Below are 18,226 nucleotides of genomic sequence, written 5' to 3'. Positions count from 1 at the left end.
AGTCCTTTGCAGCCCTCTCTAAGCCACAAAGTCACAATCTGGGTCCTCATTTTACCGACCTTGGAAGGACAGAAGGCTGAGTTCAATCAGGATTGAACTGCTGGCAGTGGGCAGAATTAGCCCGCAGTGCTGCATTCTGACCAATGGGAAGGGAGAGCGGGAGGGAAGGAAGGAAGACAGCAATACCACAAAGACTTATATCCCGCTCACAGTGCTTTTACAGCCCTCTCTAAGAGGTTTACAGAGTCAGCCTCTTGTCCCCCAACAATATGGGTCCTCATTTTACCGACCTCGGAAGGACGGAAGGCTGAGTCAACCCTTGAGCCAGTCAGCATCGAACTGCTGGCAGTCGGCAGAATTAGCTTGCAATTCTGCATTCTAAGCACTGCATCACCAAGGCTCTTAAATTAAAATCATTGCGAAATGCTGAACATTCCAGAGAAAAGAGACAAAACAACAATTAAAAAAAAAAACTTTTAATTATAAAAACAAGGATAGTGATAACACAAGTAAACCCCCCCCCACTTACAATAGTTCGTTTCATGACCAAAGTTACGAACACTGAAAAAAATGACTTATTCACACTTATGACTGTTGCAGCATTCTCCATGGTCATGGCAACTGATCCATGTTTATGACGGTTATAGTGTTCCGGGGGCACTCGATCCCCTTTTTGTGACCCTTTGAGGAGTAAAATCAAAGGGGGAAAGTGGTACGACTTTGCCACAGCAAACCATGATTCACAGCTTCTCGATATATTATATTCTTAGAAACAAATGCAAGGTTTCTAATGTGCCTCTCCCACTTAATTTAACAGATTAGCAGAGTTGGAAGGGACCTTGTAGGTCATCTAGTCCAACCCCGTGCCCAAGCAGGAGACCCTACACCATTTCTGACAGAGGGAAGTCCAGTCTCTTCTTGAAAGCCTCCAGGGATGAAGCTCCCACAACTTCTGTCCCATGGGTTGATTGTTCTCCCTGTCAGGAAATTCCCCCTTATTTCCAGGTTGAATCTCTCCCTGGTCAGTTTCCATCCATTCTTCCTTCTCTGGCCTTCAGGGGCTTTGGAGAATAGCTTGACCCTCTTCCTCCTCTCTGGGGCAGCCCCTCAAATACTGGAAGATGCTCTCCCGTCTCCCCTGGTCCTTCTCTTCCCTAGACTAGCCAGGCCCAGTTCCTGCAACCGTTCATCAGATGTTTTAGCCTACAGTTCCTTCATGTGGACTAGATGACTTCCAAGGTCGCTTCCCGTTATTCTGTCATTTGGTTAACCTTGAGCACATGGGAAAGGAAAACCAAGAAAGAATAAGATGACTGGAAATCCTCTTTGTATAATGATACTGACAGGCTGGTTCTACACAACACGCTTAACCTGGGTCTAAATTAAGTCAGTTTGAGGATTGCGGACAACATATTGAATCATAAACTAAACCAATATTATCTTAGCGAAGATTCAAATAGAGAAACAAGCCTCTTTTGCCTGCTGTGAGAACAGAGTCATAGCAATTCACAAGCCACGGTTTACAGCCTGTGTGTGCATCTGTGAATCCAGCCATTGCGGCTTCCTGAATAAACCACGATTAAACACAGATGTTAAACTCGTGGCTTAAACTCAGTCCTGTTTAACATGCTGGAACACCGTCTGCATTGGCCACATTCTCCATTTCGAGGCGGTCGTCAGCCATGTTGCTTTTTCTCCGAGTCACCTGAGCCGGAACCTCCTTTGGGTCCGTCTTGATGACCTCAGCCCTCCCCAGGACAGACGTCAGCTGCACCCAGAAGAAGGCCTGGAGCCCGGGCTCCGAAGGCCACTCTAAGTAGGTCCTTCTGCTGAGCATCTTCCTCAGTCGGCAAAACTTGTTGGGCAGCGTTTGTGGGTCGATGGCTTCCTTCACTACCAAGACGACGTCCTCGAAGCTCAGCCCCACCGCCCGCTGGTGGGCGAAGTAGAGCTCGTAGTTGCACCAATCACTGTCGACGAAGCTGCGCGAGAGCACAAAGATGATTTTGTGGCTGTTCTCGATATTGTCGATGATGTTGTCGATGATCCAACGGCCGGGCGTGAAATCCCGCTCGTGAATGCAGACACGGTACGGGGGAGTCGAGGCCTCCAGCCTCTGGAGCAGTTCCCGCCTGACCCAGTCCGCATCGGAGCAGCTGTACGAGATGAAGGCGTGGTAGGTGAAATCCCGCAACGGCTGGGAGCGGCTGGCCCGATATTTGGAGCGCACCACTTGGACGGTGGCCTTGAGGTACCAGACAACATTGAACCACCAACACAGAACCATGACGACCACCAGCACAACGGCTGTGATGGAGACGGCAATGACTACTACCACCATGATGCTACACTGGGTCAGCCTTGGGGCGTAAGCAATCACCGCTGTGTCGCGCAGGGGCTCGGGGTGATAACAGGTCCATCCGCCGGGCCAGTCCACAATCTGCAACTTGCCCTTCGTCAGGGTCTCTTGAAGGAAGCCGTAGAGGTCACAGACACAATGGTAAGGGTTGTTCCCCGCTTTCAGCTGCGTGAGCTCTGGCATATTCACGAAGGAACCTCTGCCGATGATACCGAAAGAGTTGCCGTCCACCGTCAAAACCCGGAGACTGGGACATCTCCATTTGGTCGGGATGAACTTGATCTTGTTCCCGCTGAGCCGCAGCTCTTGGAGGTCCATAGCGACCTCGAAATATTCCATCTCAAGGCGTTCCAACTGGGAGTAGGACAAATCCAGGAACCGCAACCTGGTGGGAAGGCACTGGAAGATCCCCGCCTTGACGACGTTGTAAGACAAATCCAACCAAACAAGACTTGGGCTCCAAATACACGGCAAATCCTTACAGTTCCTGATTCGATTGTGGCTTAGATCTAGATTGGATAGCCGAGGCCAGCTGGATGTCAGCTTGGAGACTGTGCTGAGGTCGGTTAACTCGTTGTTGCTAAGATTGAAGTGCTCCAGGCTGGGCATGATTCCTTGATACAAACAGCCTTCATTGTAGATGTATTCATTCAACAAGCGGTTATTCGAAACATCTAGAAGTACCACGTTCCTCATTTCCCCCCAGGCGTCGCAGGGCACAAAGTTGAAGTTGACATTGAGGATAGAAAGGTAGGTTATCCTGCCAAACCAAGTAAAAGTCCAGTCGAAACGCAAAATATCGGGGCTGCTGATGTCCTTCAGCAACAAGCGGCGGAGGGTCAGGTTGGCGATGCCGGATTCCGGAAGCTTCCACTCGGGAGAGCGGGCAAAATCGATAGCAATGAAGGAGAGGTCCCGCACACGAGACTTCTGGACGTTTAAGAGGACCAAACGCAGCAGGTTCTCATTGAATTTCCCCCTGTAGAAGACCAGCTCGTCCACCTGGATCTCAGCCAAGCCGGCAAAGAGGTCTACCAAATCGGTGTAGTAGGTGAATTCAAAGAGGTTACGGAAACGGAGGTACCGGAGCTGCTTTCCTTTCAAGTCATGGAGCATAACAGGCAAGGCCTCCGGGTTCTTGTCCAGAGCGATATCGCACCACAATTCTGTGGTGTTGAGCTTAGAGAAGGCCCCTTCTTGATACTCTGTCAAACTGGAAGCAGTTTTGAGGAAAAATTTCTCCAGCGGGATGTCCTTCAGAGGAGCAAAGTCTTCACGTCCCACTGTGGAAACAACAGGGCCGCCCAGGGACAACTCTCTGAGGTTCTTCAGGGAGCTGAACACCCCGTCCAGCCTTGAGAGACGATAGAGGTTGTTGGAGACCGAAAAGGCAGTCAACTGCTTCAAAGGCCTCAAAGCCAGCGAAGGGATCTCTCTCAAGGAGTTGTTGAAGAGGCTCAACTTCTCCAGAAGCAGGTTGGACGCGAAGGAGTCGTTGGCGATCGAGAAGATGTGGTTATAACCCAGGTCCAGCTCTTTCAGCCGAGTCAAGGACGAGAAGTCCGCCGAGCCGATTTGTTGGATCTTGTTGTAGGAAAGATCCAACTTCTCCACGGTGCTGGGGAGGTCCTGAGGGACTTGGAGCAGCTTCTGACCTCGGCAAGGAGCAAACGTGTTGGAGACAATCTGGCAAGGGGACATCACGGGACGCTGGGCCCGGCCCAGGAATACCAAGCACAGAACCAGGGCGAGGCCGGCCGATGGCGATGGTCTCATGCCACTTCTTCACATTTTCTAATTCTTCTTTCCTAGGTAGAAGGAGGGGGGGAAACAAAATTGACAGCGGTCAATTTTCATTTTCCTCAGGGAGAGAAAAATCTTCCCTTCCATGTTTCCCTCACAATCAGGATTACATTCAGTGGAAATAAAGGATCATACTCAGGGGTGGAAGGGGGAAATGGGTCCCTAAAGCCCCCGCAAAGCTTTTCCTTAAACAACCCAGGATACAAAATAAAACACAAGAAGAGGCAGCTTGGCCCACACCTGGGGCCATGTTGTGGCCCTCCAGCAGATCTGGCAGCAGAGTCGGGCAATGAGAAGGTTGGGGAGGAACATGGGCCAGTCCTGGGGAAGGCTCGGACGAGGTCTCTGCGTCGGAGGCAGAGAGGGGGCCAGGGCCGTCTGGCAGTTATCAGCTGCCTTCAGGGTCAGACATCAGTGAGGCAGAAGAACAGCTGGAGCCTGTTCCCAGTGTGCCCATGCACAGAGCAGCCAGACGAAGGGAACAGCTAAGGAACAGGGGTCTACTTGGGAGTAAGGCCACAGGTGGATGATGAATGGCCCCTCCCATGGGGAATAAAAGAGGAGTGAAAGGGGAGTGGAGTTTGCAGGAGACAATTAGTTCATTCCTGCATTCTTGCCAAGTATTGCGGCTGTCAGGCCTGCAATTATATTCCTTTTAGAATTTTGGCCTGCCACACTTTCTCTTATTTCATTATGCTGTTTCTTTAGTATAGTTGATGGGAGGGGGGAATAGAAGGAGTAGGATTGTGGAATGTATTGTTATCATTCTTTTCTAGAAGCCAAGGTCGTCTTTTGTCTCCGCACTAGTACACCTGACCGGAAGCAGCTGGGTGTGGATGCCAGCGTGGAAGAAAAAGATTGGACCATGTGATGGATTGTGTGGGTGGGGACAAGATCATGAACTTTTAACTGGGTGGGATTCTGACGTCATTTCCAGAATTGGGATTAACACAGATGTGCTAAGATGTCTGCTTTATTAAATTGGAAATTTAAGGATCGTTTTGCCTTGGACTCTGATTTAATTCTACATGATACTTGGAACGCTGACAGCGGCGTCTGAAAGATATCAGCCCGGCCACTCTCCAAGCCTGATCAACGTCGGTAATTGGGAACTCTCTTGAAAGACTGTGGGAGAGGAAAGACTTTTCTGGAGAGGAATTCACTGCCGATTAAATAAAAGGGGTTTATCGGGACAAGGACTCGGCTGGGGAAGCTAGGTCAGATCAGGCCGTCAAAGAGATACTGGAGACCTGCCGTGGCCCATCTTTCCCCATCTTTGTGACAAGGAGGGGCGTAATCTGGCTAATTGGTCTGTTTTATGAGCCAGAAAAGGCCCTCGGTTTGCCTGCCACGGGAGCAATTTTGTGCCAACTCAGAAAGCTCAGAGTGCCCAAGGAGCTGCTGATCCAGTTCTGAAGAGGAACTATTGAGAATGTCATTTGACCCACCGTAAACATCTAGTTTGGCACAGCAATCAAACAGGAGAAGGACAGACTTCAACAGATAGTTAGGACCGCAGAAAAGAACAGTTGCAACCAGCCTGCCTTCCACGGAGGACCTGCCCATCTCACAGGTCAGAAAGGGGCCTGAGAAAATATCTGCAGACCCTTCTCATCCTGGACGTAAACTGTTTCAACTCCTCCCCTGAAGACAACACTATAGGGCAGTGTTTCTCAACCTTGGCGACTTTAAGTCCTGTGGACTTCAACTCCCAGAATCCCCCAGCCAGCATAGGGATTTTGGGAGTTGAAGTCCACAGGACTTAAAGTCGCCAAGGTTGAGAAACACTGCTATAGGGCATTGCACCCCAAAACAACTAGACACAGTTTTCCTCCCATGCCATCACACTGCTGCACAACTAATTCCCGCAACACTCTCAAACTACTTAGGGCTGTACTACCACTACTACTACTGGTATTATCCTTCTCCTCTTAACTCTTACCTATTTCCTTACTTTCTTTCAACTCTAGCTTTGTATCTTGTGATTTATATTGGCTATTTAAGTATCCTAGTATGATTTATGTTGATTGCTTGCTTAGTATCCTGCGACTATCACAAGTGTTGTATCTTATGATTTATGGTAATTGTATTTTACGATTATGGTCTTGATTTTATCACTTTGTGGTTGTATGTACACTCTGAACGTCTCCACCGGAAACAATTTCATTGTGTGTCTAATGACACTTGCCAATAAAGAATTCTCTTCCATTCCATTCTATAATTCTCTTCCATTCTATAATAATATTCTAGATTTTTCTTTTTTCTGTTCTGTTCTGCTCTATAATTCTGTTCTATTCTATTCTATTCCTATATCCTATCCTATCCTATCCTATCCTTCTACTCTACTCTACTCTTATTCTATTCTATTCCATTCTATATTCTCTTCTCTTCCCATATCCTATCATATCCTATCCTTCTACTCTACCCTATGCTACCCTACCCTACCTCACTCCTTTCCACTCTTATTCTATTCTATTCTATTCCATTCCATTCTATTATTCCATTCCACTCCATTCCATTCCATATTTTCTATTCTATTCCACTCCATTCCATATTTTCTATTCCATTCTATTCTCTATTCTATTCCATTCCATTCCACTCTATTCCATTCCATATTTTCTATTCCATTCCATTCTCTATTCTATTGTATTGCATTCCACTCTATTCCATTCCATATTTTCTATTCTATTCTATTCTATTCTATTATTCTATTCCACTCCACTCCATTCCATATTTTCTATTCCATTCCATTCCATTTTCTATTCTATTGTATTCCATTCCACTCTATTTCATTCCATATTTTCTATTCTATTCTATTCTATTATTCAATTCCACTCTATTCCATATTTTCTATTCCATTCCATTCCATTCTCTATTCTATTGTATTCCATTCCACTCTATTCCATTCCATATTTTCTATTCTATTCTATTCCATTCTATTATTCTATTCCACTCCACTCCATTCCATATTTTCTATTCCATTCCATTCTCTATTCTATTGTATTCCATTCCACTCTATTCCATTCCATATTTTCTATTCTATTCTATTATTCTATTCCACTCCACTCCATTCCATATTTTCTATTCCATTCCATTCCCTATTCTATTCCATTCCACTCTATTCCATTCCATATTTTATATTCTTCTATTCTATTTCTATTTCTATATCCAAGCCTATTCCACCCTATCCTACTCTACATTCCACTTTACTCTACATTCAACTCCAACCCACTCCCATTCTCTCCTCCTGAGCTGCTCTTCCCTGGCAGGAGAGCTCCAAGAGACACTTCAGAGGCTGGCTTGTTCCCAAAGGGGCAAAGTTGATCCCTGCTTGTTTACAGTGACTGATAAAGCCAAGATCATGTTTACAATAGGCGGGGCAAGACTTGCTTCCAAGTCCTGAGTGATCTTCCAGTGAGTGAACAATGGGAAATAACTGAGCCTGCCTCAGCTCCAGGAACTCCAAAACCAATGGTGAAAGGTCCTGCCATCTTTGGCTTGGCACCTTGGCTGGCATCCTGGCTTCCTGGTCTCCATCAACTATTGGAGGGGGTGGGGAGGAGAGGAAATAGCACTAGCAATAGAATTTAGACTTATACACTGCTTCACAGTGCTATTCAGCCCCTTTTTAAGCGGCTTACAGAGTCGGCCTCTTGTCCCTCAACAATCTGGGTCCTCGTTTTACCCACCTCGGAAGGGTGGAAGGCTGAGTCAACCTTGAGCCACTCAGGATCGAACTGCTGGCAGTGGACAGAGTTAGCCTGCAATCCTGCATTCTAACCACAGGGAGGGAGGGAGGGAGGGAGGGAGGAAGATAGCAATAGCTCTTAAACTTATATACTGCTTCAGTGCTTTGCAGCTGTCTGTAAGTGGTTTACAAAGTGGTTTACAGAGTCAGCCTCTTGCCTCCCAAAATCTGGGTCCTCATTTTAGGTAGGTAGGTAGGTAGGTGGGTGGGTGGGTGGGTGGGAGGGAGGGAGGGAGGGAAGGAAGGAGGGAGGGAGGGAAGGAAGGAAGGAAAATAGCAATAGCTCTTAGACTTATATACTGCTTTACAGTGCTTTACAGCTGTCTCTAAGTAGTTTACAGAGTCAGCCTCTTGCCCCCAACAATCTGGGTCCTCATTTTTCCCATAAGGATGGAAGACTGAGTCAACTTTGAGCCCATCAGGATTAAACTGGTGGCAGTGGGCAGAGTTGGTCTGCAATCAATGGTGGGTTTCAAAAATTTTTGGAACCTCCTCTGTAGGTGTGGCCTGCTTTCCGGGTCCACTGGTGGAACCTCTTCTAACCGGTTCAGTAGATTTGACGAACCGGTTCTACCGAATAGGTGCGAACTGGTAGGAACCCACCTCTGCCTGAAATCCTGCATTCTAACCACTGGGAGGGAGGGAGGGAGGGAAGGAGGAAGGAAGGAAGGAAGGAAGAGCACCTAGAATTATATCCCGCTTCTCACTGTTTTCCAGCCCTCTCTAAGCTGTTTACAGAATCAGCCTCTTGCCCCTCAACATCTCAGAAGGACGGAAGGCTGAGTCAACCTTGAGCCGGTCAGGATCGAACTGCTGGCAGCCAGCAGAGTCAGTCTGCAATACTGGTCTCTAACCACTGTGCCATCACGGCTCCTAATGGGCACTAAGCATGCACTGGGGGTTAAGATGAGAAAAAGGGAGGGAGAAGTGACAGGCTTGATGGAAACCAGAGGTGTGAGAAACCAGTCTAATCCAGTCTTTAAGGCCGGCGTAGCTTGGGAATGGAATGATAATTGCAGGAAACATCCAAGTGAGTTGCCAAAATAGCTAGTCAAAATAACTAGGTGGCACGCCACTGGGTGTGTCTATTTTAATGAAAAGAAGGACTAGGGAGACATGATAGCAGTCTTCCAATATCTCAGGGGTTGCCACAAAGAAGAGATAGTCAAGCTATTCTCCAAAGCACCTGAGGGCAGAACAAGAAGCAATGGGTGGAAACTAATCAAGAAGCGAAGCAACTTAGAATTGGGGAGAAACTTCCCAAAAGTGTGAACAATTAACCCGTGGAACTGCTTCCCACCAGAAATTGGGAAGGCTCCAAACACTGGAGGTTTTTAAGAAGAGCCAGAATAGCAAAAGCCCTTAGACTTATATACCGCTTCACAGTGCTTTTACAGCCCTCTCTAAGCGGTTTTGCAGAGTCAGCCTCTTGCCCCCAACAATCTGGGTCCTCATTTTACCCACCTCGGAAGGATGGAAGGACGAGTCAACCTTGAGCCTGGTGAGATTCGATCTGCCAAACTGCCGGCAGCCGGTGATCAGCAGAAGTAGCCTGCAGTACTGCACTCTAACCACTGCGCCACTAGCCATTTGTATAGAATTGATAGGGTCTCCTGCTTGAGCAGGGGGTTGGACTAGAAGACCTCTCGAGGTCTCTCCCCATTCCGTTCTTCTATTCTGTTCTGTATCCTGTTCTGTTCCTTGGTTGACAATGAATTGGTCAAGGGGGGATGAAGGGCCAGGATGAAGAGGCAAAGTTTGTAAACTTTTGCGTGGGAACTTTCACCCTAACCTTCCTTCGTTTGCAACTGATAATCCTTAGTAAAAGAACCTCTGACTTCAACCGAAGGGAGTCGAGAGTCTCTCCTTTCTAAGGTCCCAGCTGAGGCAGCTCTGACAGATCCTGGGAAACAGTTCAGATGTATCTTGTCCTTGGACAAGAAATGCCCAACTAGTTCTTGCCGTCGTAGATGATTAATTGCTGAGGATGGGAAGCTAATTCCTAAAGATACACCATGTTTTGTCTGGCCTTTATATACAATGCAAGCAGTCCTCGTTTAGCGACGGTTACAGGCAGTCCTCAGCTTACAACAGCTCACTGAGTGACCGTTCAAAGTTAGAACAGCACGGGAAAATGTGACTTATTTATGAACGTTTTTCACAGTTACGGCTTTGGCAGCCTCCCCAAGGTCACGTGCTCAAAATTCAGATGTTTGGCAACTGATTCGTATTTATGACAGTCGCAGTGTCCCAGGGTCATAGGGCCGCCTTTTGCGACGTTCTGCCGAGCACAATCAAGAGGGAAGCCAGATTCCCTTAACAACTGGGTTACTCGTTTAACAACGGTAGCAATTCACTTAACAACTGAGGAAAGAAAGGTCGTAAAATGGGTCAAAACTCCATGGGTCGTTTAGCAACAGAAAGTTTGGGCTCAATTGTCATTGTAAGTCAAGGAATATGTATGTATGTACGTGTTTATATGTACATCTATACATATTATATTATTAACAATAAAGAACATTAAGAAAACTAAGATCATGGCATCTGGTCCTCTCAATTCCTGGCAAATAGCTTGGGAAGAAATGGAGGGAGTGACAGATTTTATTTTCCTGGGCTCCAAGATCACCGTAGATGGGGACGGCAGCCAAAGAATTAAAAGAGGCTTGCTCCTGGGGAGGAGAGAGATGACAAATCTAGACAGCATCTTAAAAAGCAGAGACATCCCCCTGCCAATCAAAAGTGCCTCTAGTCAAGGCGATGGTTTTCCCAGTTGCAATGGATGGCTGTGAAGGTTGGACCATAGGGAAGGCTGAAGAATGGAGGCCTTTGAACTTGGGTGCTGGAGAAGACTCCTGCATTGAGTCCCTTGGACTGCAAGGACGTCCATCAGGTCAGTCCTAGAGGAGATCAACCCTGACTACTCTTTAGAAGGCCAGATCCTGAAAAGGAAACTCAAAAGACTTTGGCCACCTGATGAGAAGGAAGAAGGACTCCCTGGAGAAGAGCCTCATTATGGGAACGATGGAGGACAAAAGAAGAAGGGGACGGCAGAGAAGGAGGGGGCTGGATGGAGTCCCCGAAGCAGCAGACGTGAACTTCAATGGACTCCAGAGGATGGTAAGAGGACAGGAAGGCCTAGAAGAACGTTGTCCATAGGGTCTCGATGGGTAGGACACAACTTTGCAACTAACAACAACAGCAACACACACACACACACACCCTGCAAAAATGAAGCCTAACTTTGTATCTGTCTGCCCCGTGCCAACTCAGCGAAGCAGTAGAAGTGATGTGCCAGTGCCTGGAGGCTGTTGGAGTCTGGATGGGAGCAAACAAGTTGGCACTCAATCCAGACAAGACCGAGTGGCTTCTGATGTTCCCTCCCAAAGATTGGCTAACTGTTCCATCTCTCAGGCTGGGGGGTGAAATTATACGCCCCTCAGAGAGGGTTCGCAATTTGGGAGTCCTCCTGGACCCACAGCTGACTTTAGAACACCATCTGTCAGCTGTGACCAGGGGGACCTTTGCCCAGGTCCGCCTGGTGCACCAATTGCGACCCTACCTGGATCGGGAGGCCCTTCAGACAGTCACTCACGCCCTTGTGACCTCAAGACTGGATTATTGTAATGCGCTCTACATGGGGCTGCCCTTGAAGAGTGTTCGAAGACTCCAATTAGTCCAGAATGCAGCCACGCGAGCGATTGTGGGTGCACCTAGGTACACCCACGTAACACCTATCCTCCGCGAGCTGCACTGGCTACCTATTAGTCTCCGAATCTGCTTCAAGGTGCTGGTCGCTACCTATAAATCCCTACATGGCATCGGACCTGGGTACCTGAGAGACCGCCTCCTGCCGATTACCTCCCTCAGAACAATAAGATCGCACAGGTTGGGTCTCCTCCGGATTCCAACTGCCAGCCAATGTCGGCTGGTGACTCCCCGGGGGAGAGCCTTCTCTGTTGCAGCTCCGGCCCTCTGGAACGAGCTGCCTGTTGAGATCCGGACCCTTACCCTCCCGGCCTTCCGCAAAGCCACCAAGTCCTGGCTGTTCCAGCAGGCTGGGGGGAGCTGAGAAGCATCTACCTCCACGGAAATTGTGAATGTTGGTTTTGTTTTTAATATGTTGTCTTTGTCTTGTTTTCCCCCTTTCCCTTGTCTTTTGTGAGCCGCCCGTGCATGAGTGATCTTGAATATATTGAATTTGATCATTTGATCATCTAACCATCTAGTTTCCTCCTTCAACATTCTTTGCTTCAACTATCAGGAACAAATGGAAAAAAATGCAACTCCCTGCCAAAATGTACTTTTCCTGAACTCTGTGTGCACCTGCAAAAGATCATCCAATCTCCACCCACCCACCCCCACTTGTGGAATCCATTCTTTAGGCAGAACAGGTCACTCCCCCACCCACCCCAAAAAAAAGGTATTGGGAGGCGGGGATTTACCCAGCCTGGAGAAAGGGAGAAAGCATGTACAATGAGGCGGAATTAAAGAGCATTCACACAGGTTAATCACCCATTTTACCGTCTCTCTAAAATGAAACCGAAAGCTAACATGGAAATAAAGATTTCTGCCTTAAAAAATATGTCCGGAAACAAACAGGTAGTCCTCAACGTACGGCCACAACTGAACTCGAAACGTATGTCGTTGAGAAATTTGTTAAGTGAGCTTGCTCTATTTTTACGACTTTTCCCACGTTTGCTAAGGGAATCCACGCATTTCTTAAATTAGTCACACGGTTGTTAAGCGAATCGGGCTTCCCCCCCCCAATTGACTTTGCTGGTCCGAAGGTCGCAAAAGGGGATCACGTGATCCTCGGCACAGCAACTGTCGTGTGAGTCAGTTGTCGAGCACCCAAATGTAAATCACAAGGATGCTGCAACCGTCGTAAGTGTGAAAAACGGCCGTAAGTCGCTTTTTTCAGTGTCGATGCCCCGGCGCTGTGTCCGACATAGAGGCAGGACGCGTCCCGCCTCTATGGCGGACACAGCGGCGGGGCGTCCGAACACCCTTCCACTGTGTCCGACATAGGGCGGCTTTTGCCCACTTGCCTCACCAGCCATAAACCTCACCGCACGTCACTGAATCCAATAACCATGATCTCCTATGCAACACAGATAATACTGAGGTCTAGCAGCTTATAAGCTCACCAATGATTTTACTGTGCATTTTTTTTTTACAAACTGGGTAACACTCGTGCAATAGGCCCAAGCCAGCTAGGAGCACTTGGTTACAACTACCCATTCATGAACCAAAGGCACTTTGAACATGCATAGGGGCATTGTTGTCTAATCCACAGGCAAACTTTTCTCAAAAGCCAGGCCTAACAGAGACTGATGTGCTCTACGAACAAACTAATGAACGAACGAACTATAGAAAACATGTTGAGACCATGGAAAAAGTTAAGAGAGGAGCAACTAAGATGATTGAAGGTCTAGAGACTAAAACATATGAAGAACAGTTGCAGGGGATGTCTAGTTTAATGAAAAGAAGGACTAAGGGAGACATGATAGCAGTCTTCCAATATCTCAGGGGTTGCCACAAAGAAGAAGGAGTCAAGATATTCTCCAAAGCATCCAAAGGCAGGATTAGAAGCAATGGGTGGAAACTAATCAAGGAGAGGAGCAACCTGGAATTCAGGAGAAACTTCCTAACAGTGAGGACAATTAACCAGTGGAACAGCTTGCCACCAGAAATCGTGGGTGCTCCATCACTGGAGGTTTTTAAGAAGAGACTAGACAGTCACTTATCTAAAATAGTATAGGTTCTCCTGCTTGAGTAGGGGGCTGGACTAGAAGACCTCCAAGGTCCTTTCCATCTCTATTCTATAACTAAAGCTAGATGCAACAGCTGAGACACAACGCAATACACTAGTTTATCTAAAACAAACAAATCACATACTTTAAAAGGAGACTCAAAACTAAGAGAGATAAATAATACACATCACTTTGGAATGCAAGATTAAACAGGCTCCAAGGGATTTGGGGCTCAGACTGGGAAGAGAATTATTCTGTCGATGCGTTGTGTGAACTATCACAATATGCAGCTATCCTAATACTTTAGCATTGCATGTCCTGTGAACACAATATTTACGAACCAGGTAGGGCAGGGCTCAGCAAAGTGCGGCTCTGGAGCCGCATGTGGCTCTTTCCTCCCTCTGCTGCGGCTCCGTCACCGGTCGGCGCCACAATTTTGAGAGGCGCTTCTGGTGGGGGGGGGGAGAGAAGCACAGTGTGCCAGGAGAAGACTCTATGACAAGGGGGGGGGGGGTTCCAGTTGTCTCCACAATTGATAGGGCTTTCGGTTAGGACAGGTAGAGGAAAAAGGACGCCGCTCTAGGAGGAGACTCTATGGTGGGGGGAAATTGAACTTCTGGCCAGCCCCAGAATTGAACAGGGGGCTTCCGGTTAGGACCTTTGTGGCTCCCGGAGTTTTCTTCTCTGTGGGAAACGGGTCCAAATGGCTCTTTGAGTGTTTACGTTTGCCGGGCCCTGAGGTAGGGTGTTGTGGGAACTGGCCTCAGTATGTCTGCATGCTCTAAGTCCTCAACTTACAACAGTTCATTTGGCTAAAATTGGCAACAGCACTAGAAAAAGTGACTCACGACCATTTCTCAAACTTATGACCGTGGTCGTAATAAATTGCATCTCAGTGGGTTGCAATGGTCACACATCCCTGTGTGAGCACATGCAACTGACTCATGCTTATGACGGATGCAGTATCATATTTGTTGCATCCCTGTGTGACCACGGGTAACTGACTCATATTTATGACGGTTGCAGAGTTTCAGGCTCATGTGATTGAGTGGGACCTCCTGAGGAGCTAAATCCACCAGATTCACTTAACAACCAAGTTGCTGACTTAACAACTGCAGCCATTCACTTAAGAACTGTGGGCAAGAAAGGTCGTAAAATGCGACAAAACTCACTGGACAACTGTCTCGCTTTGCAACAAAAATGCTGGGCTAAATTGTGGCCATAAGCCGAGGACTACCGTACCTGTATCTACATGCCCATACAACATTAAAGACACCCCCTAGAAGAGAGGCTCCCACTTCATTCAGACATAACCGACTTTACCTACTTGGAAAAAAGAAAATACGCCATCAGAGCTAGATATAATCAGAAAAGGGTTGGCCTGTGCAGAAGCAGATCGGCTCACTCTTGAACTTAAAAATAAAGGGGAACAGGGAAGATGAGGTGTATAAGGAGGACTGGTAAGGGGAGAGAGAAGGAGAAAGGAAGGGGGAGTAGAGTAGAAAATGATGGAGGGAAGACAGGATATAGAAGAGTCGGAAGTAGAGGAGAGAAGATAGGAAGAGAGGGATAGGAGAGAGGGTGAAGGGGGAAGATGAGGTCTATAAGGAGGAGTGGTAAGGGGAGAGAAGAGAAGGAGAAAGGAAGGGGAAGCAGAGTAGAAAATGATGGAGGGAAGAAAGGAGGTAGAAGAGTGGGAAGCAGAGGAGAGAAGAAAGATAGGAAGAGAGTGATAGGAGAGAGGGGGAAGGGGGAAGATGAGGTCTATAAGGAGGAGTGGTAAGGGGAGAGAGGAGAAGGAGAAAGGAAGGGGAAGTAGAGTAGAAAATGATGGAGGGAAGAAAGGAGGTAGAAGAGTGGGAAGCAGAGGAGAGAAGAAAGATAGGAAGAGAGGGACAGGAGAGAGGGTGAAGGGGGAAGATGAGGTCTATAAGGAGGAGTGGTAAGAGGAGAGAGTAGGAGGAGAAAGGAAGGGGAAGTAGAGTAGAAAATGATGGAGGAAAGACAGGATGTAGAAAGGGGGAGGAGAGAAGGGGGAAAAAGTGTCGGATAAAGTATAAATATGGTGTATGGAGAGCAGAAGAGCCAATAACAGGGTTTTTCTTTTTTTCCCCTTCCTTGGCATTTGATAGTAAGATGAATTGATGTAAGTACTTAATAATACAACTTGATATTGGCTATGTAATAGTATACATGTGATTATATGCTATGAAAATGGAAAAATAAAAACTTTTTATGACATATTTTTAATCCCAAATTACTTCCTTCCAACTTCGCAAAATGTAACCAAATTGTACAATAAAAAGACTATTAACAAAAATAAAGGGGAATCAAGAATATTTTGAAGCCTGGAACAGATTTTATGATTGGCATAAGACAAAGTGACAAGACTGGGGGAAAAAACTGTATATATTGTGACTGGACAGAAGGAGAGATAATGCACTAAGTAGGCTAATAGTTAATGGTTGAGACTAATTGTGTATAATGTGAATGTATGGTCACTTCCACTCCGCGGCACTGCATTGTTTTAAATGTAAAAATAATAAAAATATATTTCAAACAAAAAAAAAAATGATTCACAAAGTTCCAAGTTTTACCATACCTGAACCCAGCGAACTGTGATTCATGGAATTAAAAAAAAGAGGGAAGGGAGGGAAGGAAGGAAAGAAGGAAGGGAGGGGAATAGCAGAATAAGAGAATAACACACTTGGAAGGGACCTTGGAGGTCTTCTAGTCCAGCCCCCCTGCTCAAGCTAGGAGACCCTTTACGATACCAGACAAGTGGCTGCCCAGTCTCTTCTTAAAAGCCTCCAGTGATGGAGCAGCCATGATTTCTGGTGGCAAGCAGTTCCACTGGTTAACTGTTCTCACCCTCAGGAAATTTCTCCTTAGTTCCAGGGTGCTTCCCTCCTTGGTAAGTTTCAACCGGAATAGAACTGGAAGGGACCTTGGGCCGCCGGGTCGTCCACTAACCTGGTTCAGCATGACGCGGGAACGCGGCTCAGACGCCCGCAGAAAGACCCCCGCAGTCCACGCGTGTCCGGACGAATCACTTTTCCCGGGTGCAAAAGTTTTCCGCAGCGCAAAAAGTTTTTGGGCTTTCCCGGGGAGCAGCAGAGATGTCGCTCGTCCCTAGGCGTCTCTTTCCGCTCTGGGCTTCTCGGGCGATGCCGCGCCCGCAGCTTCCCCCCCCCTCCCCACTTCCCCGCAGAGGAGCTGCCAGGCGCGCCGAACCCTCCCGGCGTTTAAAGCGCCCGCCCGCATTCCAGGCTCTTTAAACTCCCAGGGAAGGGGCGAGGCTCCCTCTTAAAGGGACAGCGCCTTCTTTTGCGCCTCTTGGACAGGAACGTGAAGGGATCTGGTCAGGCAATAGCAGCTGGAAGGGGTCTTGGAGGTCTTCTAGTCCAGCCCCCCCTGCTCATGAAAGGTTGTCCAATCTCTTTTTTTTTAATTGAAATTTTTTTAAAAAAAAAACCTTTTACAAATGTTTACTTCCCTCCCCCCCCTCCCCACCCAAACCCCACCCCTCCCAACCTTCCCTCTCCCGACTTCCCAGAACCAATACAGGGTATAAATCTTTAACAAAAATAATCTAAAGTAAACTTAAAAGTAAAAAATTAATATCCTCTATCATTTGAGCTTTGCTAGGCTAACTCTAAACAGATTATATCATTCCTTGCTTCTTCAGTCATAAACTATCTGGAATTTCTTATTCCCATATTTATTTTGAATATAATCAATCCATCCTCTCCATTCCAGCTTATATTTCTCATTTGAGTGGTCCTTGAGGTATGCTGATATTTTAGCCATCTCTGCTAGGTTTGTTACTTTCAATGTCCATTCTTGAATAGTAGGCAAATCTTCCTTCTTCCAGTATTGCGCCACCAACAGTCTTGCTGCAGTTATTGTGCAAAATCAAGTTAGTCTCTATAACTGTACAATCAGTAATTATACCTAACAAAAATAACTGAGGGGTTAACTTCTTAAAGATCCCCAGTGATGGAGAAGGAAGGGAGGAAGGAGAGGTGTGGATGGAAGGGGATGGATGGAAGGAAGGAAGGAGAAGGTGTGGATGGAAGGGGAAGGAATGAAGGAAGGAATGAAGGAGGGAAAGAAGGAAGGAAGGAGAAGGTGTGGATGGAAGGGGAAGGAAGGAAGGAAGGAAGGAAGGAGAGGTGTGGATGGAAGAGAAAGGAAGGAAGGAAGGAGTAGGTATGGATGGAAGAGGAAGGAAGGAAGAAGGAAGGAGAAGGTGTGGATGGAAGGGGAAGAAAGGAAGGAAGGGGAAGGAAGGGCAATAGCAGAATAAGAAAATAACACAGTTGGAAGGGGCCTTTGAGGTCTTCTAGTCCAGCCCCCCTGCTCAATCATGAGACCTTATACCCTTTCGGACTTAACAAATGTGGCAAGAAAGATTGTAAAACGGGGTAAAACTCAGCAAACGTCTCACCTAGCCACATACATTTTGGGCTCAATATTGTGGCTGTACGTGGACTACCCGCAGCAATTCACTTAGCAACTGTGGCAAGAAAAGTCATAAAACGGGGCAAAACTCACTTTGCA

At 47.1% G+C, this 18,226-nt stretch overlaps 1 protein-coding gene across 1 annotated transcript; it reads right to left on the bottom strand.

Annotated features, from left to right (window-relative positions):
* Positions 1 to 1,130: 1,130 nt before the first annotated feature.
* On the bottom strand, positions 1,131 to 16,888 carry LOC116520280 (toll-like receptor 2). Its single transcript, XM_032234440.1, has 2 exons — positions 16,637 to 16,888; positions 1,131 to 4,167 (listed from the first exon to the last, which is right to left on the bottom strand). Exon 2 carries the CDS (start codon positions 4,133 to 4,135, stop codon positions 1,622 to 1,624), a length of 2,514 nt encoding a protein of 837 aa, XP_032090331.1. The 5' UTR covers positions 4,136 to 4,167; positions 16,637 to 16,888; the 3' UTR covers positions 1,131 to 1,621.
* Between the last annotated feature and the right edge of the window lie 1,338 nt (positions 16,889 to 18,226).

The sequence above is a fragment of the Thamnophis elegans genome, chromosome 17, assembly GCF_009769535.1.
Source record: "Thamnophis elegans isolate rThaEle1 chromosome 17, rThaEle1.pri, whole genome shotgun sequence".
Taxonomy (NCBI): domain Eukaryota; kingdom Metazoa; phylum Chordata; class Lepidosauria; order Squamata; family Colubridae; genus Thamnophis; species Thamnophis elegans.
The sequence above is the reverse complement of the archived record's forward strand: the minus strand, read 5'-3'. Positions and strand labels throughout refer to the sequence as shown.